The 27,703-nt window shown below is 46.3% G+C and overlaps 2 protein-coding genes across 8 annotated transcripts in view; one reads left to right on the forward strand and one right to left on the reverse strand.

Moving 5' to 3' along the window:
* The window catches only part of COL8A1 (collagen type VIII alpha 1 chain), a 108,654-nt gene extending 86,858 nt beyond the window's left edge, over positions 1–21,796 (forward strand). Inside the window, exons 3-4 of the mRNA XM_064143206.1 lie at positions 15,664–15,979; positions 18,215–21,796. Coding sequence (XP_063999276.1) covers positions 15,667–15,979; positions 18,215–20,121 — 2,220 coding nt within the window. The 5' untranslated portion in view covers positions 15,664–15,666 and the 3' untranslated portion in view covers positions 20,122–21,796. The remainder of the gene's footprint in view (positions 1–15,663; positions 15,980–18,214) is intronic.
* A 1,717-nt stretch (positions 21,797–23,513) lies between these two features.
* Positions 23,514–27,703, reverse strand: part of ST3GAL6 (ST3 beta-galactoside alpha-2,3-sialyltransferase 6) — a 52,730-nt gene continuing 48,540 nt past the window's right edge. For all 7 annotated transcript variants that reach the window (XM_064143209.1, XM_064143211.1, XM_064143210.1 and 4 more), the window contains one exon: positions 23,514–27,598. In XM_064143209.1, coding sequence (XP_063999279.1) covers positions 27,518–27,598 — 81 coding nt within the window. In that variant the 3' untranslated portion in view covers positions 23,514–27,517. The remainder of the gene's footprint in view (positions 27,599–27,703) is intronic.

Raw genomic sequence — 27,703 nt, forward strand, 5'->3', positions numbered from 1 at the left:
TTCTCTACTGTGCTTTTAAGAGCTATATCAAACATTTACTCTAAGTATTCACTGAACCAAAGCTGCAAGCTGTTTCACAACAAAACATTTTTGGTGGTTGTGCTTTTCTCTGCACTTGCAGAGTGGGAAAAATGACATCTGTGTAAAACTGTACTTGTTAACACTTAGAATCACAGAATCATGGAATGGTTTAGGTTGGAAGGGACCTCAAAGAGCATCCAGTTCAACCCCCCCTGCCATAGGCAGGGACACCTCCCATTACAACAGGTCGCTCAAGGTCTCATCCGACCTGGCCTTGAACACCTCCAGGGAGGGAGCATCCACAACCTCCCCTGGCAACCTGTGCCAGTGTCTCACCACCCTCACTGTAAAGAGCTTCCTCCTAACATCTACTTTAAGTCTTCCCTCTGCCAGGCTTCTCAAATGCCTCTATATAAAATTCTCACTGCTCTACAATACTTGCACTTCATGCAAGAGATACACTACAAATTCCCTCCAATAAATATCTCAAATTCTACAGAGGTTAATTATTTTATACACATTTTCTTGGACTTTTTTTAGAGTATATTCTTTGGGGTTTATTTTAATCACTTGTTAACAAGTAACAATTACTACAGTCTGCCCATTGACTAGTTGAGTGGTTATGTGTTGAAGCAGACTTGACTAAGAAGCATTTCTTACCTTCGGCACAGGAGAAGACAGAAGGTCTTTAATGGGCAGACCTATCTGGCATAGCACAGGGATGTATGTGTGTAGTTCAGCCATTATCATAGAATCATATCATATCACAGAATCAACCAGGTTGGAAGAGACCTCCAAGATCATCCAGTCCAACCTATCACCCTGCCCTATCCAATCAACTAGACCATGGCACTAAGTGCCTCAGCCAGGCTTTTCTTGAAGACCCCCAGGGACGGTGCCTCCACCACCTCCCTGGGCAGCCCATTCCAATGAGAAATCACTCTCATTGTGGCTGTGCAGAGGGGTACAGCAGAGCTTTTGTTGGTGATTGCATCCAAGGTGCCAGGTTATGAAGAGAAGTGCATTGGTAGGTCCACTGTCAATCATCTAGCACTTTCAACTTCAACCTTCCCAGAGGACAAAGGCTCTTTTATGAAAATCTAAAGTTTTGAAACCATCTGAACCATTCAATGGAGTGTTTAGGTGTGGCTATTTCAATCTCATTACACACTGAGAAAAGTAATGTTAACAAAAATACAAATTACTGACTTAGGAAATATGATCATGAGATAATATATGCTAGATGTTTGTGACTTAGGAAATATGATCATGAGATAATATATGCTAGGTGTTTGTGACTTAGGAAATATGATCATGAGATAATATATGCTAGATGTTTGTGACTTAAGAAATATGATCATGAGATAATATATGCTAGGTGTTTGTGACTTAGGAAATACGATCATGAGATAATATATGCTAGATGTTTGTGAGCAGTGCAGTGACAGGTCACCACCAAGGTCAGCGCATCCCATGGAATAAGGTGATATCTGTAATGTCCTATTATATCAAAAATTAACTGTTGCTAAATAATTTTAAAGCCTCCTTCTGATTTCAGTCTGGGTGGAGTAGATTAGTATGTTTACCCTTCTAAGGCAAGATCATTTCTTCCACTGTTTGAGCAAAGTACTTGAAGGGCAGGAAACTTCTTAATGGCAAGTAATCTTCCAATAATTATTGTCTGGCAGAGAGGAGTTTTTGGTTTCAAGAAAAACATTTTACAGACATTAGTGATTGTTTTCCTATCTCTCTTGGACTGGGACTTTGGGGTTGCAAGGAGCTGCAAAGTTAGGACACGACAAATAAGAATAAAGGAGAAGCTGCTCTTTTGACAAGCTCATTGAGCACAGCAAACAAATATTGTGAGTGGTAAAAATTCATCTCTGAAATAGAGCCTACTTTATTTTAAAAAAATTAAATAAAAGGTCATGAAGCTGCATGAGAGTGAGAGCCAAGAAAACACATTTTGTCTACCATCAAAGTGAGAAAAGGAACAGAAATGCTATGCTGTGCCAGTTTCAGAAAGAGGCAATCAAGCAAATTTTATGGCAAGAAGGCAACATGCAAGGCCACAGGATTGCAACAGAAGTCACAGGGAACAATAAATTGTTTCAAATTAAGATCAGGCCACGTACTTCAGAGTCCCACACAGACTTCTTGCTTTATTATTCAAGAACTCCCAGGACTGTTACAGTAAACGTTGCAAAGGTTGCAAAGGCCCTAGAAAGGGGCACACGAAGGAAAGATTCTCTGTAACCAAAAGACTCCAGCCAAAGAACCAGTGCACACAGAAAAGACTCTTAATGAGACTTCATGATCTTCATGCCCTGTTAGGGATCAATTTCTCCTGCCTAGATCACTGTGAAGCTCTTCAATTTAACCAGTATGTGTGCAGTGCTAAAAAGGGTAGGGAAGAGAAGAAGACATAAAGTTCTAAACTTTAGAGAAGTCCCTGTTCCATCGCTGACAAGAAAGAGGCTAAAACTCAGCCCTTTCCACAGAGCCAATCTTCCTGCCTGCCCCAGGCACCCTCGGGGTGCCAGGAGACCTCATCCCCTAAAATGCCTCACTGCAGAGCATGGGCTGGACCTCAGTGGCAATGGAGCCAGACACTTGCCTCACCCAAAGCTGCAGCTTGGCTCTATCTGCTCAGGATGTCACACCACAGCAAGGTGCCTGCAGCTGTGAAGGGCTAGTCAGACCTCAAATGGCACCAGCGACTGAAGCAGCACATGCTACAGCCTCAGGATCAAGAGAAGCACAAGAGCAGTTTCTAGACACTTTAAACTTGTGTCCTCAAGTTTGTCACCAAGCATAGCTTAGCTGCTCTGAAAAATCAAGCCTACATGGATACTGCATCTGCAGACATCCACACTGCTTTACATGAGGTTTAATCTAATCAAAAGACAGATTATTTATGCTGCAGCATCTGTGACAATCATTGTCATTACCAAAAGCACATTTATAACCAGGATTTTAATTTCTGTTGCCACTTCTTGGGAATTGTTTTAGAAAAATAGGTACTCTAGTATCTATTTGTGTTTTGCAGATGTATTGCACTCCCCTTATTGTCAAGAACTTCTTCCTTATGCCTAACCTACACATGAAAGAAAACCCTAAACCATGCTCATGTTAGAGTAAAATACACACAGCCTAAGATGACCTTTGGTGTCTTTAGGGCTCAATGCACCTTCACAAAGAGGGTTTTCTGCATTAAGTACATTATTTTTGATTAATCAAATGGAGAACTAAAAGTTCTCTAAGCAGTAAAATTGGCAGATATTCTTCAGAATAAAACTATGCCACTTTTAAGCATTCACATGAAGACTGAGGATATATTTTATTTTATTAACTGCCACATAAAGAGACAATCTTCTACTCTCACTTTTGTCTACTCACTATTTCTAATAAGATGGAGCATTAACAAGCTTAACACTAAACTCTATATTGTCATCTAGAGCCAACTGCTAGCGTGTGGCTTGTTCACAAAGCTGTAGCTGGCTGAACCAAGAGGTAGTGAAATGGAAACTTTTTACACTTATAGCAGTGAGTTTAATTCACAGCAGCACTGCTAGAGGCACTGCTTTGAATTAAGCCAATAAAATGCTGTGATGCACTTTGCTGACTGTTCTACCATAATAACAATTGTACCATGAAAATTTGGGAGGCTTTTGCTGCGTGCAGCCAGCACAACCTATCAGATTTAAACCAGAGCAGGGTAGATTTACATTGGACATTAGAAAGAAGTTCTTTACTATGAGGATGGTGAGATAGTGGAATGGGTCGCCCAGAGAAGTTGTGGACACCTCATTTTTGAAAGTGCTGAAGACCAGGCTGGATGAGGCTTTGAGCAACCTTCTAGTGGGACATGTCCCTGCCCATGGCAGAGGGGTTGGAACTAGATGATCTTTATGGTCCCTTCCAATTCAAGCCATTCTATGATTCTGTGATTCTGTCTCAGGCCAGAGTAAGGCCAAGGGTGATGAGCAACAGCCAAGAAGGGAGGTTTCCAAAGAAAGCTTATAGATCCCTGTCTGCACTGTTTCACAATCAGTGATCACCAAGGAAGGTTCAATATTATCAGCACCTTGAGGTTCAGCCTACTGGATGAAGCCCTTCAGTCTGAAGCACATCTTCAGTGGTTTGTATTTATTTTGGAGTAGAGGACTGGCAGTAGAAGTAAAGTGTTTTCATCAGAACAGTCCCCAAACTAACAATGCCCCCAGGAGATGGCTGGATAACTCTAAAAGCACTTCCATGAAAAGCAGCCACGTTGCCAGTGAGCCACACACAGCAAAACCATTACATCTAATACATCAAAATCCTTGGAGGATGTCAAAGCCTGTGCCCCATGGGGAGATCATTCTGCAGCACCTGGTAGCAGGATCACTTCAGTTCAGTTCCCACATTGAACAAACAGCCTGTGCTCGGACTCATTGGCTGCCAGTCCCAGGCACAGCGCCAGGAGCCCGATTGTGCACCGATAAGCAGGGAGGAAACTCTGTGCTTTGATCACTTTGTGTGTTCCACATTATCAGGCATGAGTTTACGTGCCTCACACAGCTGGTCACTGAATGGGGGAGCTAGTGGCAGTTGCTTAAGTGTCTCCATCAAAGCTGCCCACCACCAAGACTGCAGGCAAACTGCCCAGAAGAGAGCATTAGGCAGAGGATTCAAGTGCATGCTGCATGGCAGAGAACAGGAAAATGTATTCAAAGGCAGGTATTTGCTAAATCCTACCTATAATTAATTCTAATCCCATAATTAAAGTCGCATGCTTTTCTGCAAACATTCCCCCATGTTGGTCCTTCCTCCCCACCCCGAGGTCAGGCAGTGATTCGCGCAAACAAGTACATGCCACCACGCAAGAGAGCTGCGTCCCCAGGGACTGTGGTCACCCGGCCAGCGATGCCCAGCATGCTGATGCTTGTCACGACTCCCTGCCATCTGACTGCAAGTAGCTTTCAGGCATTTCCCAACAAACAGCTTCTGGGCCAGATCCTCAAAGACACGCAAGAGACTCACTTCCCTGGAAATCAATTACTAGCGCCAGGAATCTGAAAACCGCCATAAATCACAAGCTTCATGTCTGCATTGAGTCAGCAGAGCCCTGTGCCTGGAAGTTAGGGGCTGCGGAGATGTCAATGTAATTACACCCAGATTTGCAGAGAGAGATGGAGATGCCTACCCAGACCCATGTAGGTGGGCTTGCAGCAGACTGGGCATGGGGAGAAGACTAAAGGCAACATAATCACCCACATGGCCTAATACCTCCTTCTTGTCAGAGAATCACAGAATGCATAGGGTTGGAAGGGACCTCCAAAGGTCATCTTGTCCAACCACCCTGCAGTGAGCAGGGACATCTCCAACTAGACCATGTTGTCCAGAGCCCTATCAAATCTGATCTTGAATGTGCCCAGGGATGAGGCCTCCACCACCTCTTTGGGCAACCTGTTTCAGGATTTCACTACCCTCATTGTAAACAACTTCCTCATAACCTAAATGTAATCCACTCCAATTTAAAACCACTGCCCCTCATCCTATTGCTGCAAGCCCTTCTAAACACTCTCTCCCCAGCTTTCCCGTGTGTCCCCTTTATATATTACAATGCTGCTCTAAGGTCTCCCCAGAACTTTCTCCTCTCCAGGCTGAACAAACCCCATTCTCTCAGCCTATCTTCTCAGGAGTGATGGTCCAGCCATCTGATCATCTTAGGGGCCCTTGCAGATTTGCAAATGAATAAACAGAGATCTCCCCACCCATTGAAAGAAAAGATCATATAATTACCACTGAAGCTAAAGCTGTCTTATAGATGATCATCAGGTTTTGAGATTAAACTGTTTGTTTACATTTTTCACACTTCTCTTACCAACTGTAGGCACCATTTTGAATTAAAAAAAAAGAAAAAAGAAAAAAAAAGAACCAGGCATCTGCCACATGTTGAATATTCCCCAGCAGCAGCAGGTCTATGCATGTATGCATTTGAAAATGTTTGTTATGACAATCCTCGTTGTGACTGTCTTAGGTTTAATAAATACCACATGATAATCAGATACAGTTGTTAGACCTTGAGCAAAATATGATTAAATTTATTTTTCACATACTGAAGAATAGCTGTTTCTTGGTAATCTAAACTCAACACAGACCACTCAACACTACTTTGTCTCCTTGGAGAGGACAGTGAAAAGAAAGGGGGGGGCAAATAATAAACTCTGTGGAAGAGTTTCCTAAGAGGCAAGAAGGCAGGATTACATCTACCATAAATCCTACTTCCCTGCCTTCTGAATGTGCAAAGCCTTTAGCAAAGTGATCTCTTTGCCTACTCAAGGAACAGGTATCACTTTCAGTGAAGCTGTAGACACCATTCAAAGTAAAGTGATGCAGGACTCCAATCCTCCCTGAGCTGAAATCAAGCACAGAGCAACCACCTCCTGCCAACAGCATGGTTAAACTCTCACACAAGGGCTGCACTCTCCTTTACTGTCCTCCTGCTCTTGATTTGTATTATGAAACTGGTTAACTTTCAAGGACATCTGTGTCAGGTTCCATCTGCTTGCCTCCACTCTGTGTTTTTAGGTGGAGTATGACTGCATTTTCTGAAAGAAATCCCCCAAGATGAACTTACCTAGTCTGAGTCTGAACTCATAGAATCATAGACCTCTTGAGGTTGGAAGAGACCCTTTGAGATCCCCACCTAGTCTGAGTCTGAACTCATAGAATCATAGACCTCTTGAGGTTGGAAGAGACCCTTTGAGATCCCCAAGCCCAACTGCTCACCTAGAGTTCACAGCCACACAACTACTTCTAACCCACTATCACTAAACCATTTATTTCTCTCAGCACCATGTGTCTTCTAAATACCTCCAGGAATGGTGGATTCACCACTTCCCTGGGCAGCCTGTTCCAATGGTTTACAATCCTTTATGTGAAGACATTTTTCCTAATATCAAATCTAAACCTGCCCTGGAACAACTTGAGGCCATTGTCTCTTGTCCTGTGACGTGTTGCATGTGAGAAAAGATAAACCCCCACCTTGCTCCAACCTCCTTTGAGGCAGCAGTAGAGGGTGGTGAGGTGTCCCTTCAGCCTTCCCTTGTGAAGACTAAACAACCCTAGATTCCTCTGCCATTCCTCTTAGAATTTGTGTTCAAGGCACTTCCCTTGATTGCTCTTCTTTGGACATGCTCCAGCACCTTAATACCCCATGCAGAGATACAGGCTGGGGTCGGAGTGGCTGGAGAGCAGCCAGACAGAGAGGGATCTGGGGGTACTGATTGATACCCACCTGAACATGAGCCAGCAGTGTGCCCAGGTGGCCAAGAGAGCCAGTGGCATCCTGGCCTGCATCAGGAATGGTGTGGTCAGCAGGAGCAGGGAGGTCATTCTGCCCCTGTACTCTGCACTGGTCAGACCACACCTCGAATACTGCGTTCAGTTCTGGGCCCCCCAGTTTAGGAAGGACACTGAGATGCTTGAGCGTGTCCAGAGAAGGGCGACGAGGCTGGGGAGAGGCCTCGAGCACAGCCCTACGAGGAGAGGCTGAGGGAGCTGGGGTTGTTTAGCCTGGAGAAGAGGAGGCTCAGGGGTGACCTTATTGCTGTCTACAACTACCTGAAGGGTGCCTGTGGCCAGGAGGAGGTTGCTCTCTTCTCTCAGGTGGCCAGCTCCAGAACGAGAGGACACAGCCTCAGGCTGCGCCAGGGGAAATTTCGGCTCGAGGTGAGGAGAAAGTTCTTCACTGAGAGAGTCATTGGGCACTGGAATGGGCTGCCTGGGGAGGTGGTGGAGTCGCCATCCCTGGAGCTGTTCAAGGCAAGGTTGGATGTGGCACTTGGTGCCATGGTCTAGCCTTGGGCACTGTGGTAAAGGGTTGGACTTGATGATCTGTGAGGTCTCTTCCAACCTTGGTGATACTGTGATTCTTCTGGTAGTGAGAGGCCCAACTCAGAAATAAACATCTGTCCAAATGACATAAAAACTTGTTTGGCACAGAAAGGCAGAAGAGAGCTTTATAGTCAAGTGGTAATGCGTGCATTAAATGGCACCCTAAACTCTGAGCAAATACAAATTCACTTGGCAAGCAGAGGATTAGCTGGGTTTTCCTGACTCACTTGCCATGCAGTACAGGGTATCATCAGATTCCTTCAGAAAGTACTCAGTGACTAAATCACTCCTCAATGGAGTTTAATGACCCAGAGATTAATCATAGCCGAGATTAAGTTTTGAAATAGTGCCTTTGAAAACTGTGGATTGCAATTTGCTGGGAAGATCACTGCTCAAATCACCTACACATTGCAGCACTGCTGCTGAGAACAGCAACCAACATTTCATAGAATGTCTTGAGTTGGAAGGGACCTTAAAGATCATCTAGTTCAAATTCTCCTGCCATGGGCAATGACACCTCCCACTAAATGAGCCCATGCTCAAAGCCTCATCCAGCCTGGTCTTCAACACTTCCAGAAATGAGGCATCCAGAACTTCTCTGGGCAACCTGTTCCAATGTCTCACCAGCCTCATAGCAAAGCACTTCTTCGTAATATCCAATCTAAATCTACTCTGCTCTAGTTTAAAACCATTGCCCCTTGTCCTATTACCACAGCCTCTTACATAAAGTCCCTTTCTAGATTCCCTGTAGGCCCCCTTCAAGCACTAGAAGGCTGCCATAAGATTTCCCCAGAGCATACTCTTCTCCAGACTGAATAGCCACAACTCCATCAGCCTGATCTCATAAGAGAGGTGCTCCAGCCCTCTGACCATCTTTGTGGATCTTCTCTTGGCCCTCTCCAACAGACTCGTGTCCTTTTTGTGTTGGCTTTTCGCATCTATAGACATCCCCCATTTGAATTCTTCACTGGTGCTGAGTGACAGCAACTAAGGCCTCAATAGCTGCTCTTCTCCTTTTGAGGTAACGTTTCTTAGAAGAGAGGTACCTGGCTAACCAAAATTAGTTCACAAATTCAAAAACAAATGAGATGCCCAGTGATCAATCGAATGCTTTTCAGGTGGTGAGGACCTTGGCAAAACACGTATGAGGTGGGGGTGTGCCCACACTGGCACATATAACCCAGCAGTTTAAGGGAAGCATGTTGTAGAAAACAGGAGCAGGGTAGATTATTTGTTACTAAAATGACACTAAATATGAAAACAGACCAAAAAAATAGATATTGCTTGTAAAAATTCTGCAGCATTTTCTTACCAGCCCTTGTCTGACTCCCCATGAGCTGCCATGAACCTCTGCCTGGAAGTTGTGGTACATGGAACTTCCCACGTGATTTGCCATCTCCATTGCATTATGCCATCATCGCACATCTCTGTATGACAAAGAGACACTTCAGTGAGGTTCATAATGTTCCCTTGAAATTGTGCCCCACTCCCCACCCCCAAGAGCAGAGCCATCCCTGGCTACACCATTGTAGATACGTCCAGAGAAGGACACAAAGCTGGTGAAGGGTCTAGAGAACAAGTCTTATGTGAAGCAGCTGAGGGAACTGGCATTGATTAGTCTGGAGAAGAGGAGGCTGAGGGGAGAGACCTCATTGCTCTCTACAATTCCCTGAAAGGAGGCTGGTATCAGGTGACAGATTGAAACTGTGACAGGGGAGATTTAGGTTGGATATTAGGAAACACTCTTTCGTAAAGAGTAGTCAAGCCTTGGAACAGGCTGCCCAGGGAGTTGGTGGAGTCACCATCCCTGAAGGCATTCAAGAAATGTGTGGACACTTTGGGACATGGTTTAATGGCCATGGTGGTGTTAGGTTTATGGTTAGGCTCAATGATCTCTTAGAAGTCTTTTCCAACCAAAATGATTCAATAATTCTATGATACTCGCTAATATAATCATTTATCCAGGTGGCTTCAAAGTGTTCCTGACCACCTTTGATCTCCAGTCAAAAACATCCTAGCAAATGTAGGTTTTTAGCACCAAATCTGGTTTAGTAGTGCTCTTCTAGGCACAAATTCTGCAGAGTCACTGAATTGTTGCTTTGCAGCAGTCATTTTCCATGAGGAAACTTAAACACTAGCAAATCTATCCCCTCAGCGCAGTTGGAAACAGGTCCCTGCAGCTTTAGGCAGTGCCTGTGGAAGGGACCCTGAGGCAGAAGAGTCACCAAGATCTGCTCATGCCTTGTGCCTCTTTGTGAAATACAGCAGTTCAAAAGCAACGTGTGGCAAATGAAGCCCACAAGGCTAATCTCTGAGCAAGCAGTGCAGAGGGTCCAAGACACAAGTAAATTTCAGTTAACCCCAAAACTGGTTGAGGAGCAATCACTTCCCTGTAAGAGCAATAAATCAAGGTCTGGCTTCCACTCTTTGCATGACAACCTATGAGTTCAAGTCCCATGTGGACAGGCATCACTCTTTCCATACACCCTTTACACAATTAAGCTAAACCAGCCGTTATTTCTTCACACCACACTGCTGGTACATTGTGTTTTGTCTTCAGTTTCTACTGACAGATGCAAATAGCCAGAGAAAGGTCCTTTCTAGTTTCCTCAGGAGAGCAGTTCTACTGAAGAGATTATTGAGAAATGCTCTCACTTGAGCATTGCCTGTAAAAATGTGGGGTTTTGCAGAGACTGTCTCTCACCCACAGAGCCAACCACACAAGTTCACCCACAGGCAGCTGAACGCTGTGGCTTAGGATAATCTTCCTCCATCCTTGAGAGGCTTGCCCCACCCTAGGTAAAGCAAAACTTTTATTGTGTCTTAATCTGAATGACTGGTGCAGGATGACATGTCAGACACTGTGAAGACACAATTGCTTCTCCTCCGTCTTCCTTCAGCCATTCAAATAGTTAAGGTAGAACTTTGCTCTCTCCAAACCTTTGGCCTCTCTAAAGATGCATACTCTGACTTACCATAAATACATAGACACATTCCCATTGCTTTCTGACAGGAACTCAGGAAAATCCCATTCCAGAGCCAGCTTATTGCTCTGATGATGGACATCTTTGGAAGCACATCAGATCACATTACATAGAATGGTTTAGGTTGGAAGTGACCTCAAAGATCATCTAGTTTCAACCCCCCCACCCTAGGCAGGGACACTTCCCACTAGAACAGGTCTCATCCAACCTGTCCTTGAACTCCTCCTGGGAGAGAGCATCAACAACCTCCCTGGGCAACTTGTTCACCACCCTCACTGTAAAGAATTTCTTCCTAACATCTAGTTTACATCTCCCCTCTTCCAGTTTAAACCCATTACTCCTCATCCTATCATTACATGACCTTGTAAATAGTCCTTCCCCAGCCTTCCTATAGGCCCCCCTCAGATACTGGAAGGCTACTATGAGGCCTCCTCAAAGTCTTCTCTTATCCAGGCTGAAGAGCCCCAACTCTCATAGCCTGTCCTGATAGGAGAGGTGCTCCAGCCCTCTGATCATCATCATGGCCCTCCTCTGCACACAGTTCTCCAGGTGGGGTCTCATGAGAGCAGAACATGTTTGGAGATTATCTCTAAATTGCTTGGATTTGAGTGAAGGGTGTGAGATGTCTTCTTCTTTGGCTGCATCATCAGCACAGGATTTTCTCCTCCTCACTCTAGTATTTTACGTAAGTCCTGTCACTGCTGGGAATATTTTGTTCTTCATAAGCTCTAGAGAATCTGGCCAACACTTATGACCTACACATTTCTTTTAAAAACCAAGAGCAAGATTTTCAGTAGTTTTCATGTGTTCAAAGATACCAGTGGTTCCCTAATGAGATCTTCAAGCAGTGACAGTTGTGCACCCAGGCATTCGGAATCAAATTGCATAGCAGAAAACAAGACATTTGACCTCTCTCTCTCAGTACACAAGAAAACTCTTTAGAGAAGCTGAGTGGGATGAGACTGGCAATGAGCTAAAATACTGAAGGACCATCCCAGGCATCTCATGCTTCAGGGCAGGCTTGCCTTATGGTGACGGTATTTGATAGTGACGATCCAGCTGGACCCACTGCCAGGAAGCAGTGAGCAGTAGCAGTCACACACATGCCTCTACTACATTTCTCATCAAGACTAATTTTGTCTGATTCCTCCTTCCTTTGGGAGCAGGGGGAGAGACAAGTTCTACGGCCAGCTCCGAACACGGGCAGCTTCCCAGGTGCTTCCAGCAGATCCCAAGACCCAGACAGTTCATACGAGGCCTCTGGGGAGGCTCTGACCTCCTCCCATAAAGATGTCGGCCAAGTCCAGCTATCCTGAGGTTGTTCAGTAAATAAACCCCCACCTTCCACCTCAGCTACTCACAGGCACCAGCCCCAGCCAAAATCAATAGATGAGAAGCAATTTGTCATTTCCAAACCACACTGTTTTGGTTATGTTGAGTCAAAAAACACTGAAGGAAACACAGATGTAGTGAGATCACCTCATTTTCTGGAGCCTTCCTATCTGTGGAAGTCTTGCCTGATCTCCCTCAAAGTTTCCATCTCATGTGCTGCGTGGTCATGCCTGTGAAAGTGCAGGTGTGTTGCATGACGCCTGGCATGGCCAAGGCAGCTTGGCAGAAGCAGCAGGAGGCTGAGTTGGTCCCGAGCTGCAGCCAGGCTGACGTCTCCCCATAGAGAAGTTTTTCTCCAGTTATTTCAAATAACCCCCACTCACACACAAAGCCTATGTTTTGTAATAAAAACAAGGAGAACAACCACATCCAAAGGAATTTTACCTATTTCCTTCCTCACTTATTCCACTGAAGTTATCTTTAAAAACCAAAACAAACACCCCAAAACTGCTCACCAGAACAATGAAGTGGCCAAGAAGCTAATTTAATAACCTCATTCTTCAAAGTCCACCCTGTCTTTCATATATGTAGGTTTCAGCAATTTTAAATCATTCAATATTTTCTAGTTTTGGTTTTGACAAAAGGTTCTGTTGCATTTCTCTCTTCATACAGGCAGTGCTTTTCTGTTGGGAGAGATGCACAGAAGGCTCCATATGTTGCAGTAGCAGGGACTTTCTCTGCAGGCTCCTGGTGTTACTCTGCTCATCTACAGAGAGTCAAAGCTGCAGCCAGTTACTAGTTAAGGCACAGAAAGGCCAACAGATAAGAGTGCAGCTACCTTCTCTCCACCCAAAAAGGGTTTCTTGGGGTCTATATGCCCAGGTGAAAGTGCAGCAGGTTAATGTTCTCATGTCCCAGCTGAACCATGGTCACTGATCATGCAGAGGCTGTCCTGCAGCCCAGTGCCACTGAGCAGAAATACCACGTCCCAAGGCCATAACCCTTCAGCTGACTGCAAAGCAGGCAGCCATGGGCTAAAAGCCAGATCCAGCTCACTGGAGATGAAGCCTTTGCTGAACAAAGATGAGCGACTGTGCTTGGGCTTTAACTACACTTACAAACTCCTGTAAGTCTTGGCTCTGCCACATGGCAGCTGGCTCTATCCAAGACCTTAAATTCCTGGCAGGAGAAGTGCCTAGAGATTCAGCTGTGCAACGTATGCTCCATCTAGTGTTTATTCACCAATACTTCATTTTTTAAAGTAGTTTCCTTTGCTGTTAACACATAGTTCCATCTCTTCTGTAGTTTGTTAGTCTGTTTAGGATCAGTATAGAAAATATTAACCTTCTCCTGGTCTTTTTAACTACATATTAACTACACTGCTTTAGCTTCCACTCACCTTCAGGAAGGGTGATTTCCATTGAGAGATTAGATCTTTTAGAACAAAATGGAGAACAAATGTTTAAAAGACCAGTGAGCATTTCTCCAGGTACTTTACTAATGCAAAGTGAATGGAGAACTTGGAGCAGGAGTAAAAACAGAAGAACTAAATGAGACCCAGTGTTACCTCATGGTCAGTAACCTTCACCGCAGCACAGGACAGCAAGAGAAGTGGTTTCTTTGGGATGGTCTATGCTAGCCTACTTGTTAAATGGGGAAATTCTGGATTCCTGTGGTGCCACTGACCTGCCAGTGTGCTCAGCACGTTTTCACAGCCACCCTGCAACCTGCTCACACCCTTTGCCTGCTGGCCTTGAGTCTCTTGTGTTGCATTGTCTTCTCCCATCTTATTGCGAGGCCCATTTTGGAGGCCTGCTGCAGACTATGCAGTGTTAGAGGAAGCAAGCAGAGCCACCTGCTACCCCTTCCATCCTCACTTACCTTTTATATTTTCCCCCAGCTCTCAGTGGTGGCCTCAGCTGCCCAAAGCCAGGTCTCTGTACTGTCACTGCAAGAACGTATCCTAGCTCGTGTTGTGTCAGATGTCCTTCAATCGAGGAGGGTTCTCCTGCATGATGCAGAATCAGTCCTGTGAGCAGTTGAGCTCAGGTGGAAAACAGCCACAGCCAGAAAGGCAGAAAAGCTTCTCCTCCCAAAAGACAACTTCCCAAGGCACGGGGAGCATGGTGCTGAGCCCCTTTGCCACAGACTGAAGGGCTTTTTGTTGTAAGCCAGGATGCCAGGAAAGGATAAGAGAGTAAGCAGGTGGTACAAATCCCTCATTGCTTCATCAAAACACCCTGCTCACACCTGGTCTCAGCAGCTGCTTGGAGTGAGTCCCAGTGAGCAGGTTGGCAAAGCTCCTCTGGTGTGTCTGCATGGTGGGGGCTTTTCCAAGTGCCTGGGTTGGGTGAAAAGTGTCTTTATGTGGTGGAAAAGGAGGGACAGAGGGACAGACAGCCATTGGGCCTGGTAATTGCCATGTGCATGTGAAAAGAGCAGGACTTGCCTGCTGAGTTGGTTATGGGACAAACTGCAAATCGCTCAAACACATGGAGTCTCCTTACCTCAGGCTGCCCCCAAATTTGCATTCATTTGGGGCTTTCCTGGTTCCTGATTTGCTGCTTACCTGCTGCTAATGCACTTACTGCAGAAAGGAAAGGCAACAGTAGCTGGGATAGAAGTCCCAAACTTCTATTTTTATATCGAAGAAAAAAGAAAGGAAAATCAATGCTGTTTTGCTGCATTAGCAGCAAATTTGAGGTGCTGGGGTGGGCTGCCTGCAGCAGGAAAGACCTTCAGAAAGTGGCCGCCCAACGTCGGAGAAAGGCTTGGGTTGCCTGATGCTGACTAAAGGCCGTGATGGCCCAGACGGCCCCTAGATGGCCCAGTTCGCCTGGGTGAACGCTGAGAAGATTAGGACCTAGCTTAAGAGGAGAGCCAGTAAGGAGCTGAGATAGAAATGGAGAGCTGCTGGAATCTGCAGCCCCGGAGCACAATCCTAGGCACAGATCTGAGCTGAAGAAACGGAGATATGGAAACCATAGCAGGATAAGCACTGATAGTTTAGCCTTCATGAGCAGAATGCATTCAAGAAACTCCCACGTGACCCTGCTTACCTGTGCTGGAGCTTGCAGCTGTGCTTCCCAAACCTTGTGTCACAAGCAAGACAGCAGCAAATTGCAGCTTGAGGATGGGAGGGAGCAGGTCCTGGTACAAAGAAACCACAGAGGGCATCACTCACGGTGTGCAGGAGAGTATGAAACTAAATGCATGTAAAGACATTTGCTCTAACAGTAGTATTTGAGTAAGACTCTAAGAAACCAGATACAGACCAGCTGCAGAACATCCTTCAGGGCAACACACAAACCAGGGCCAGTTCTCAGAGGTTTAGGTCCAGTTTGCTGCAGAAAGCAAGAGCCAGATGGCCCTAATGGGAGATGCATGACATAAAACAAATGTTTTCTGCCAACTGTGGACTTTGGTGTGTTTTTTTTTGCAGGTGATGGCTGTGCTGCTCTTCCCTGTGCAGCTGCTGGCAGTGGCTGTCACCATTTACCTACAGCTGGTGAGGTCTGCTCAAGGTGGTGCCTACTATGGGATCAAGCAGCTGCCACCCCAAGTGCCCCAGTACCAACCTCTTGGACAACAAGTACCTCACATGCCACTGGGCAAAGAAGGAATTCCAATGCAGCACATGGGCAAGGAGATGCCCCACATGCAGTATGGGAAAGAGTACCCCCACCTGCCTCAGTACATGAAGGAGGTCCCACAGATGCCTCTGCTTGGCAAGGACATGGCTCCCAAGAAAGAGAAAGGTAGGCTCAACACATGCCTCACCACCCCTGCACAGTCCTGCCTGGTGCCCCCAGCACTTTTTGATCCAGGAGGACAGAAAATGGGAAGTTTGCTGCTGCAGGCTGGGCACAGCACCCAGGTGCCCCAAGGACTTGGTGAGGTTGGTACCTAGCCACAGGTGGACAGCAGCCTCTGGCCATGGGGTCACCATATCAAGGCCACAGTCATCCTCCAGGCTGCAGCACAGCCTCTGAGCACCCCTGCCTGTGACAAGCCTCCAGCAGCCAAGGCTGGCCTCAGATTTGTTTGGGTGTTGGAGGCAAGGAATAGCCTCCTAATACCACCTGCCTGCAGAAAATCCTCTAAGACAGTCCAGGCATATGAGGTTGGGGTCCTGCTTGGAGACACTCCTGTTCTTGCTGCAGTAACCAGATGTGAAATAGAAGCTCAGAGCCTCAAGATTCAAATTGACAGGAACATTGTGGGTTTGTCTGGATTTGTCCAGATCTTGTGATTTAGTGGTTTGCAGAAAAAAAAACATACAATTGCTCTCCTGACCCTGTAGCCCTCTTGCTGTAGGTCACCATTGCTGCACAAGTTTGCATGTCCAAGTGCTTTCAGTGTTCAGTAAAGGAAGTTCAGACAGTATTAGGATATTTAGGAAAGCAATACAAATAAGGACAGCCAGGAACAGCCTTTTGAGGACAGCAAATGTCTGTGCATCTTCAGACAAGCTGGTTAACTCTTTGTTTTACTGAGGGTTCAGCATAACCACAGCCTCCACTGGCTTCAGAAGGAAATGGAACATTTCAGGGCCTGTTTTGGGAGTATCTGAACAAGCACAACTGGCTATAGTAAAACAAACTCATCGAGTGAGCAAAGGAGCTTCTCTACGTGCGTAAAACACAACATGTGCAGGGAAGGAGGATTCCTGCTTTCCAAAGAACAGTTAATTCTCTTGTTCTGAAACCTTATCCCTAGCCTTCCCCAAACCTCTCACTTCTTTATCCGTTTTAGAGCCAGAAAGAAGCAGACTTTTCACTTAACACAAAAAGCCTGCAGCTTGAAAAGCAACCAATCTCAGCACAAGCACTCCCACACAGCAACTCCTTCACCCTGACCTGCAACGCTAAAGTGGTCACATACACAAAAATGTGGGTTTGGACAATAAAAATATTTCATGAAGAGTTTAGAAGAGCTCTAACTAGATGTGGCTATGCCAAAAACCTGTGGGAGCTTAGCAACGCTGGGTAAAGCTGTAGGTTTCCAGTAATATCTTCATGGGAACCAAAGCCTTGGTGGAAATGCAGTCATGCCTGCATACAAACCTCTTATTGATGCAGCCTTTTAGAGCTGATCGTGCTAGTGCAAGTCCCTCCAGGAAAAGCACTTTTATGCCAGAACTCCCCTTACAGCACAAGAGCGCCAAGCAGCTCCTGTGACCTTTGGCAAAACCTCTTAAAAACAGATTAATTTACAGCAATAGGGGACAAAGGACCCCCAGATCTTGCTGCTTAAGATTGTAGAGGTGGAAATCACTAGTAAAGTGTAAATGGTTTTTGCATGGCAAAAAATCAGCAAATATAATTACTTTATGGAAACAGAAGCACAGAATGCCAGGTTGGAAGGGACCCCAAGCATCATCTGGCCCAAACTTTCTAGGTAACAGTGTAGTTGAAATGAGATGGCCCAGCATCCTGTCAAGCTGAGTCTTAAAACTGTCCAATGTAGGGGAATCCACTGCTTCCCTTGTGAGATGATTTCAATGCCTAACGGTTCTCAGGGTGAAAAATTTCCTTCTGGAATCGAGTGGGAATCTCCCCAGGAGTAATTTGTACCTGTTAGCCCTTATATTTTCCGTGAGACTCCTTGTAAAAAGGGAGGCTCCATACACCTGGTAGCCTTTCTTGGGGTACTGGTCCATAGTAATAAGGTTTCCCCTAAGCCTTCTCTTCTCAAGGCTGAACAGACCCAGTTCTCTCAGCCTTTCTTCACATGGCAGCTCTTCCAGTCCCCTGATCATTCTTGTTGCCCATGCAAGTTTAGAGTATACAAACAGCAGGGACATCTTTTCCAATCCAACCACCACCCTGTAGCACGCTAGCCAGCTCTGCCTCCCCACCTGCCACAAAGCCACGAAGCACGGCAGCAAGCGTGTTTGGCTCAAAACCGTCGTTGTGTTTCTCAAAGGATGCAGTTGCCAACACCTCTCATCCCTCCCCCTTCCCTTTTCTTCTCTTTTCTCCCTGACCCAGAAATACCCATGCGCAGTCTGAGGGGCGAGCAAGGTCCCCCTGGTGAGCCTGGACCACGAGGGCCACCAGGGCCACCAGGATTGCCAGGTCACGGCGTGCCAGGAGCCAAAGGCAAACCAGGGCCACAAGGATATCCAGGAATTGGGAAGCCGGGTTTGCCTGGGATGCCAGGGAAACCCGGGGTCATGGGGCCCCCGGGGCCGAGAGGGGAGATGGGGCCCAAGGGGGAGGTTGGGCCCATGGGAATCCCTGGGCCACAAGGACCACCAGGGCCTCACGGGCTTCCTGGCATAGGGAAAGCAGGCGCCCCGGGGCTGCAAGGACAACCGGGGCCAAAGGGCGAGCCTGGCATGAAGGGGCCCCCAGGAGCCCCTGGGATCCCAGGGCCAAAAGGGGAGAAGGGCGTTGGGATCCCAGGCTTACCAGGGCTGAAGGGTCCCCCTGGGCTGCCTGGCCCCCCTGGTCCCATAGGGCTGCCAGGGGTTGGCAAGCCAGGCATGGTTGGCTTCCCTGGCCCACAGGGACCTCCGGGCAAACCTGGACCCCCAGGAGAGCTGGGGCTGCAGGGGCCTCCAGGGGCTCCTGGGATCCAAGGCCCTCCTGGCCTGCCCGGAGTGGGCAAACCTGGCCAGGATGGGGTCCCTGGCCAGCCGGGCTTCCCAGGGGGGAAAGGGGAGCAAGGCCTGCCAGGCCCACCTGGGCCCCCCGGCATGCCTGGGGTTGGGAAGCCAGGCTTCCCTGGGCCCAAAGGCGACCGTGGCATGGGTGGCTTGCCAGGGCCCTTGGGACCAAAGGGGGAGAAGGGGCATGCGGGACCACCTGGCATGGGGGGTCCGCCGGGGGAACCAGGCCAGCCAGGGCTGCCGGGCCTCATGGGCCCCCCAGGCGCTGCCGGCTTCCCAGGACCCAAAGGGGAGGGTGGTGCTGTGGGGCCCCCAGGACCCGTGGGCCCCAAGGGTGAACCCGGGCTGCAAGGGTTCCCGGGGAAGCCAGGCTTCCCTGGGGAAGTGGGGGCCCCTGGGCTGCGGGGTCTGCCAGGCCCCACGGGGCCCAAAGGGGAAGCTGGCCACAAAGGCTTACCCGGGCTGCCAGGCGTCCCAGGGCTCATGGGGCCCAAAGGTGAGCCAGGGCTCCCTGGTGCCCAGGGCCTTCAGGGCCCCTCAGGCATCCCCGGCATCGCAGGGCCCAGCGGTCCCATTGGGCCCCCGGGGCTGCCAGGGGCAAAGGGAGAGCCTGGCCTGCCCGGGCCCCCCGGCTTCCCTGGCGTGGGCAAGCCTGGCGCTGCGGGGCTGCAGGGCCCCCCAGGGAAGCCCGGGGCACTCGGTCCTCCTGGCCAGCCAGGCCTCCAGGGGCCACCCGGACCCCCCGGGCCCCCGGGGCCCCCAGTCATCATCCCGCCCACTCCCCCAGCCGTGGGACAGTACCTGCCCGAGGCGGGGCCGGGCATAGACGGCCTCAAGCCCCCCTACGGCTACAAGGGCAAGAAGAGCAAAGCTGCCGGCGTCGTCTACGAGATGCCCGCGTTCACAGCGGAGCTCCTCACTCCCTTTCCCCGCGTTGGGGTGCCGGTGAAGTTTGACAAGCTCCTCTACAACGGCCGGCAGAACTACAACCCCCAGACAGGGATCTTCACCTGCGAGATCCCCGGCATCTACTACTTCGCCTACCACGTCCACTGTAAAGGGGCCAGCGTCTGGGTGGCGTTGTTCAAGAACAACGAGCCCCTGATGTACACCTACGACGAGTACAAGAAGGGCTTCCTTGACCAGGCGTCAGGCAGCGCTGTCGTCCCGCTAATGCACGGAGACAAGGTTTACGTTCAGATGCCATCCGAGCAGGCGGCAGGACTCTATGCCGGGCAGTACGTTCACTCGTCTTTTTCAGGATATTTATTGTATCCCATGTAAAACAAAACCCCGACACGCACACACACACACACACACTCAACACTTTCCTTCTCTGCTTTCAAACTTCTGTACCGTGAAAGATGCATTTTATGACCGGTTTGGATCATCCTTGTACAAAACCCACACAAGGGCAAGGTTTAACATTATGCACAGCTACTTACGAAGGAAACAGAAAAAGGTCAATACATAAACGGTGTGGTAAACATCTCTGGAGGTGTTTATCACGTTCACAAACAGTTGTTTTGCACCCAAGGGGGTGGGGGGGGGGGTGGGGGCACTTTAGCTGTAATTATGTATTTCTGTGATGCCATGCTTACTTAATTTCCTTCACGATAATTCAGCGCTAAGGTTCGAATCAGTGTACGCCATTCACTTGTGCTGCGTATTTGACTGTTGCATTAACCATAGTTATGAAATGAAAAGCAGTGACTGAAACCCAAGCAGGTCTGTCTCAAATTCTATGGAAAGTTTTGAGTGGCTCTTCTTGTTGTTTTTGGTTGGTGTGTTGTTTTTTTTTTTGACAAAAGCAAAAGTCCTCTTAGTTGGAAGCCTTTATTTCCTTTCCCTCCATATGAAATATTCCTTCAGGGTTTCTTGTTTGGGTTTGTTTTGTTTCCCTGTACAATTTATTTATAATGAAAAGGAATACTGATGGTGTAGCTGTTCCCCACAAGGCTTTGGACCCAGAACACCACCACTGACTCCAAGGGGTGCTGGGATCCCTTCCAAATGCCACAGCACTCAAAAAGCCTCTATTTGCATTTGCACAGCTAAAGTTAGATGAGGTAGAGAGAAAAATGAAGGGTTCCCCATTTGCTTTGTGCCCCCTGATTATTTTGGCCAATGCATGGCAATACTGCAGGGCGGTATAAACTCACTGGGATGTCTGTGCTTGTGCTAAGGACCAGCACCTGTTTGCTTGTCAGGAGAGACACCTGTTCTGCCACTCAGTGAAAATGAAATCAGTTTCCTCTACAATGACTAGGCAAACCAGAAGTAGCAATGTTTGCTAATTAACTCATTTGTTGCCTGAGATCGACTGGCAACTTTCCCAGCAATACAAATCACACGAACTTCCCAAGAACTTCATTTCACATAAAAGCTGATTTCCAGCCTTATTTATGTACGTTACCAATGGTCAAGGAGAACCTGCAGGCCTCCATCTTTTCTGTACATGAGGAAAGCAACTTCCCTGCAAGAGCTGTGGGCTCATCAATGGTGCTAATCTCACCTCCTACTCCTTTCCAAAGGGCAGTGTACTTTGCTGTGGTTCCCTGTACAGTGCTGCACATCACACACTGTTAATGCTAGTTGAAAGAGTTAAATACTCATCACTTCTTCAATGTCTTTAGCTAACGCTACTGCTTTTGATTCAAAAAATGAACTAGATTTTTCATGCAGAACTAAGATTGGATTTAACTGGCATTACCATTATTTAAATGCAGAGTTTAATGCAGTCTAACATTGACTTAAGGACTCCAGTGATATAATGTGGTGCTTTATCTCAGAAATTTTATGGAATGGTGGCAGGAACGGACAGACAGTTCACCAGGCACTGGTGACTTCGCTGTGTTCCCAAAATATATGAGATATGTCAAAAGCAAATAATTTTGTATTTAAAATTTTTGTACTGATTTGAAAAAGAATTATCTTATTAAATATCTTTTAAAAAAAATACTAAAAATCCTGTCTTCATTCAGCAGAATTGTTAGAAGCAAACATTCAAGCCACCACATTTCAGACTACAAAAGACACTCTGAAACCACCGATTGCCTGACACAAAGAAAAAGAGCATCCTCTTACCCTCTACTGGCAAACCTGCCCCATGTGGCTGAGAGCAATGCACCATTGCCAGGGGAACTTTAGACTACATATTAGGAAAAAATTCTTTCCTGAAAGGGTTGGTGAGGCATTGGAACAGGCTGCTCAGAGAGGGGGGGGAAGTCAACATCCTTAAAGGAGTTCAAGAAGCATGTAGATGTGGTGCTTCAGTATATAGTTTAGTGGCCATGGTAGCTGGGTTACGGTTGAACTTGATGTCCTTAAAAGTCTTTTCCAACCTTAATGATTCTTTGATTCTGTGGGAGAGTGGGGACTGAGCTGGGGGCACCCAGCCAACATGGGAATGCATCTTCAAAAGGGACAGTGTGGGCACCCACAGAACCAGACATCACAGAGGTGTGCTGTCAAGGATTTGTGCTCACCAAAAGCCAGAGCTGGCTTTCATAGAATCAACCAGGTTGGAAGAGACCTCCAAGATCATTCAGTCCAGCCTATCACCCAGCCCTATCCAATCAAATGGCTGCCTAGACTGGGAGATGCACACTCAAACATGTCTCTATTGTGGAGAGTAAATTAGAACCCATGGTGTAGCTCCCACCCTGAGACTCACCTGAAAGTCTCCCCACCTCAGTCTCACCTCATTTCCTCCAGGCTGGTAAACTGAACTACCATTACTAAATTGAATGCATCAAATAATTTTAACTGAATGTCACTGAACTCTTCAGTGAGGCAATATTTTTTCTGATCTCGCTTAGACTCCCTGAAGGCACTGGCTAAACTGCTCTCCACAATCCAGCAACTCATTTTTACTGCACAGAGAGAAGAGAGAAAAAAACAAACATGAAAAGTATCACGATAACTGTCCTCCTCCTTCTGTTTTAAACATCTTCTATTTTAGCACTCATCTGAAAATCCCCAGTAAGTGAAGGGTCTAGAGAACAAATCTTACAGAGAAAAAGCTGACGGAGATGTGATTGCTTAGTAGTCTGAAGGAGACCAAGGGGAGACCTCATTGCTCTCAGCAGCTACCTGAAAGGAGGTTGGAGTATGGTGGGAGTCAGACTCTTCTCCCCAGTATCAGGTGATAGGAAATGACCTGAAATTGTGCCAGGGAATGTTAAGGTTGGATATTAGGAAATAATTTACTGAAAGTGGTCAGGCATCTGATTAGGTTGCCCAGGAAGTTGGAGTCACCATCCACGGAGGTGTTCAAGAAAAACAGGGACATGGCACCTGGGACATGGTTAATGGTTGGACTTGATGATCTTAGAAGTCTTTTCCAAATCAAACAACTCTCTAATTCTGTAAGACAGTCAAAAATCCAGGACAAATTAGAATCAGGAGGATGCTGCTGTTCAGTTTACCCACAAAAACTATGTCCCTTCTGTTGCTGAGCCTGGTGAGAGATCATCTGCAGTACAGCTCAGCCTACTGAAGTTCAAAGATTTTCAGCTCAGTTTGCTCTACTGAGCACCAAAGTTTGTTCTAAAACTTGGCAGACAAGGTCATGTGTACTTGACATACCATCACCATGAATAATGGGTCTGGGCACACTCACACATCCACACACAGAGAGCACTGACCTTACAGAAAGAAGCCTGAGGGCACCATTTCCTAATACAGCTTTTATTCACAGGAAAAGAATCTTTTTCCATTTGTAGCACTCAAAATGCTGCTCGGAACAACTGCAAGGATGTCTTCCAAATAGAGCTGGCACTTCAAAGACATATAAAACTTAAGACAAATGGCAAATAAGTATTTACCAATACCAAAAACAGATGTTGAGCTTCCTATGTTCTTTAAAACAAATAAAAATCAGACTCCACACAGAAGTTAAGGTACTTGTACTACCTGTCAGGGCACTGTTAAAAAGTGTGGCACAGGGAACAAAAGGGACCATCTATTGAGTATTAAAGACCAGAGTTGTGATTCTTTATTATCACCAATACAGCCACTGGCAATGTCATTTAGTCATACCTTTTAGGCACTCTCAGATCCATATTTAGTGCAATAAATTGGGGCCTTCCTTCTTAAGGTGTATCTCTGTACTTTCCTTAATTATTACAGCAGAGGAAAAAAAAAAACCTTCCTGACAGGAAACAAACAAAAACACCCCTAAAAGTCTGAGCCAAGCAGAGCTTTCAGCTGACACATATCACCCCCCACCTGTGGTTTGTGTGCTTGGGTACCTTGAATGTGGGTCTTTCTGATGGTGCAGCATTTTGAAGGGGGTGGCATATAAAACACAGGAGCACCTTGGCTTCGACAGGCTGTTATCCTGAAATTCAGCAGGCTGCTAGAAGAAGGGACAAAACCATCTGACTTTGTAACTCATACAGCAAGAAAAGGAGCACAAAAGTGTGAGAAAAATAACCCTGGGAGTGCTGCTTAGTTTCAAAAATAAGTCTGTCACACAAATGCCAAGGCTGATTGAAAAGAAATAAAAAAAGAGCAGCCAATAAGTGCTTGCAGACACCACATTAAATGCACCAAGAATACCAAATGTGTTATTTAAATAAATATCTTAGGGAGACTAAAAAAAAGCTGATGTGGGAGACACCATTTTTTTCCGTGTAGCCTTTTTTCCAGTTATTCTGTTTGGATTCTAACTATAGCAGAACTATGTCACTGTCCTTTAAAATTTAAAAAAAACTATGCAGAAAACCTCCTAGGAAAATTAGGAGAAGGAAATCAGATTAGCAGAAAGCATCTCTGGAGAGGAAATACAGGAGAGAAAATAAAGACATCTTCTCAAAAGCAAAGCTAAGGAGATAAGGACCCACCTCCTGTCACTGAGGACAGGGATGGAGAGGCAGAGGGAAGCAGCCTGCACCATGACAAGAAGCAGGCACTTTAAGGAGAGGGCAAATTCAAAAGCTCTCCTGGACACAATCTTCATGACCAGCATACTGTGTCATGTTACGTGGACCTGCCTAGATCTGCAGAGGCAGCCTGTGGGAGAGCACTGGGAGCACCTGGCTCTAGGATCAGCTCTAGGTTTTGAGGGAGAAGAGGCAGCTGTTTCTGCCTGGCTCTGTTTCAGCTGCGAGATCTACCAAAGATGCCCCATAAAGAGCACTCAGACAGCATCACCAGCTTTGCAAACAGCCTTACCTCAGCATTTTCCCACATGGAATTGCTATTGTCAGTAGTTTGAAACACTGCAGCTCTGTGGACGCAGGGTCACAGACATGCCTTTAATTAACTGAAATAGTAATGAGAAATAAATGCCAGTAAAGAGAAAGACAGCAGTGTGACTGTTTCCTGAAGGAGACTCCACTTGTTGGTATTCAGATTTTAAAACAAAGACCTCCTCAGAGCCTCAGAAACGTAGATCCTTGAAAAATAAGGAAGGGGAAAAACCCACCCACAACAATCCATCAAAAAAAAAAAAAGACAAAACCAAAACAAACAGACAAAAAAACCACAATGGGACACACACAGAGAGGACAAGACAGGACCCAGAGGACTCAGTAAGAGCCCTTCTGCCACCTGGTGAAGTAATTCTCATTTTCCCCATCACCAACACCACTACAGTCACCTGCTCCAGTACCCAGGACCTCCTGCATACCCCTCTCCTCCATGCTCTTGCCCACCACTCTGAACGTGGCTGGACAAGGGGCAACTCCCTGCAGCAGCATGTCTGAGGGACATACATCCAGATAGCAGAACACTGTGGCACTGTTCGTCCCTTGCTGAGGACATATCTGGGTCCTTCCTCATCTGCATCACAGATTTTTATGACACCTGGAGTTACCTCAGATATGCCTGATTTGCTTGAAACACCAAAGAGCTCAGGAGTCACTAAATTAAAACACGAGCTTCTTCCCCTTAAGTCGTGGCTCCTCTCCAAAAAGCACACCACCCTCACCAATTCCCAAATGGCAGAGCCATAGAGCTAAAGATGGAGATGAGAAATGTGGGAAGTTGCACTTAGCAAGATAAGCAGGGAAAAGAAAGAGGACTCTTTGGTCACTTCAATGCTCATTACTCTAGAGTGGGGCAGCAAAGAAATTGTGTTCAATGCTCAGCTTCTGAAAACACAAACACTGTGCTCTTGACCTGCTAGAGTTTTGTGTTCATACTGGAATTGTTTCCACTGCTCCTAAATGTACAAAACCCTACACAGTTTTATTTAAAAAGCAGCAAAGGTTTTTCCACCAACTTCAAAGACTCTTTGTTGGTTTGGCTTTTGGTTTGTTTTGGGTTTGGGGGGGTTGTTTGTTTGGGAAGTAGACTTTTGTTCTTTCTATAGGTGTGATTGATCAATGTAACCAAAAGTTCTTCAAGCAAATCTATCACCATTTTAAAAAATGAACATAAATATATACATCCTATGAGAGAACTGGAACAGCACACTACTTGTTCTTCTCTAGCAGTTGTCAAGAGCATTCCCAGACAGATTTAACTTAATCAGCAGGCTTGTCTGGGACAGACCAATACAGGAAACAAATGTCCCATTAAATGCTTCAGTTAAAACCTCAAGTAAGTCCCCATCGGTAAATTATTTCTTTCAGCCACATCCTTTAAACCAAAATGTCAAGACAGGAAGAAGTAAACAGAAGCCAAATGATAATTCAACTGAGGTACATCTTGTGTAGTCCCTGACACACTCCTCTGCCAAAACCAGGAACATTCATTACTTAGCAATGCATTTCAAGGGAGGGAGATTGTGCTGGGCCGGACAAATACACCTCAATTCTTGGGGAACAAACAGAAAGATACATGAGAGATCCCATTCTGGAGATCTAGGAATCCAGCAAGCATTGGCTCTAAATTTAAACTCAGCCTTGAACATCTCTGTCCCAGCTCACACTTCTGCTGTGGTCTGGTGGGAGCAACTGACACGCAGCTGGGACAACTCTTCTGTCTTTTCCCAGTCAAGTCACCAACTGTAAAATGCATTGGACATGCAGCATGGGGAGTATGGATTTCCATAACCTGGGCATAACACAAACCATGTCAATACCAGCACCTCCACAGATCAGACCAAAGGCTCTTCACCTCCGGCAAAAGCAGGCAACAGTTCAGAGTCCATGGCCAGTGCAGAAGCTGCAGCTTCTTTCCTGAAGATGGATGTGTACTCCTCCCAGGCAGGGCAGACCCAGCCTGTAATTGCTGTATGCTCCCCCTTCTCCAAAACAGACAGTAATGACTTATAGGTATCATTTTAAAGCCATTTTCATACTTCAAGACAGACATTCAAGACTTTACATCCATCTACTAAATTAAACACTGGTCATCTCAGTCTCTTGACAGTGTAAGTCTTTTGTTCTTCTATTAGAAACAAAAGTATTCCAGAGAATCGATCATTTGGAGAGAGTTCTTGCTGATAAATAAGTGATGTGCATCACATTTTTATATATCCCTGATACTTTCAGCTGAAAGTTTCATGGTTTTCCCATTATTAAATAGCTTCACAGAAATTCAGTTAACTGTTTGCAATAGTCCATTACCCTCAGGCTCAGGAGACACTTCTGCCTTGGTGAAGTTTCCATGCTCCTTTTCCACAGTAAACAGTTACGTTGAGCTTGAAAAAAAGTCATTACAAAAATCTTTTTTCAACTTCAGATCTTGAAAATAGAGATTGTTCTTTGCATTTCCCACTCAGTTTTCATGTCAAATTGACCACAAAGTTCTTGTCTATAAGCTTCTTCAAAAATTTCTGCTCAGCATTGATGTTGTGGTATTCATTCTAGAGAGATGTGACAGAGTAATTAAAGAAAGAATAATTTCAAGTTATTATCAGAAACATCACTTTGTTTGCCTCACCCCTTAATTACCATGGTCATTGGAAGAG

The sequence above is a fragment of the Pogoniulus pusillus genome, chromosome 5 (genome assembly GCF_015220805.1).
Source record: "Pogoniulus pusillus isolate bPogPus1 chromosome 5, bPogPus1.pri, whole genome shotgun sequence".
Classification (NCBI taxonomy): Eukaryota; Metazoa; Chordata; class Aves; order Piciformes; family Lybiidae; genus Pogoniulus; species Pogoniulus pusillus.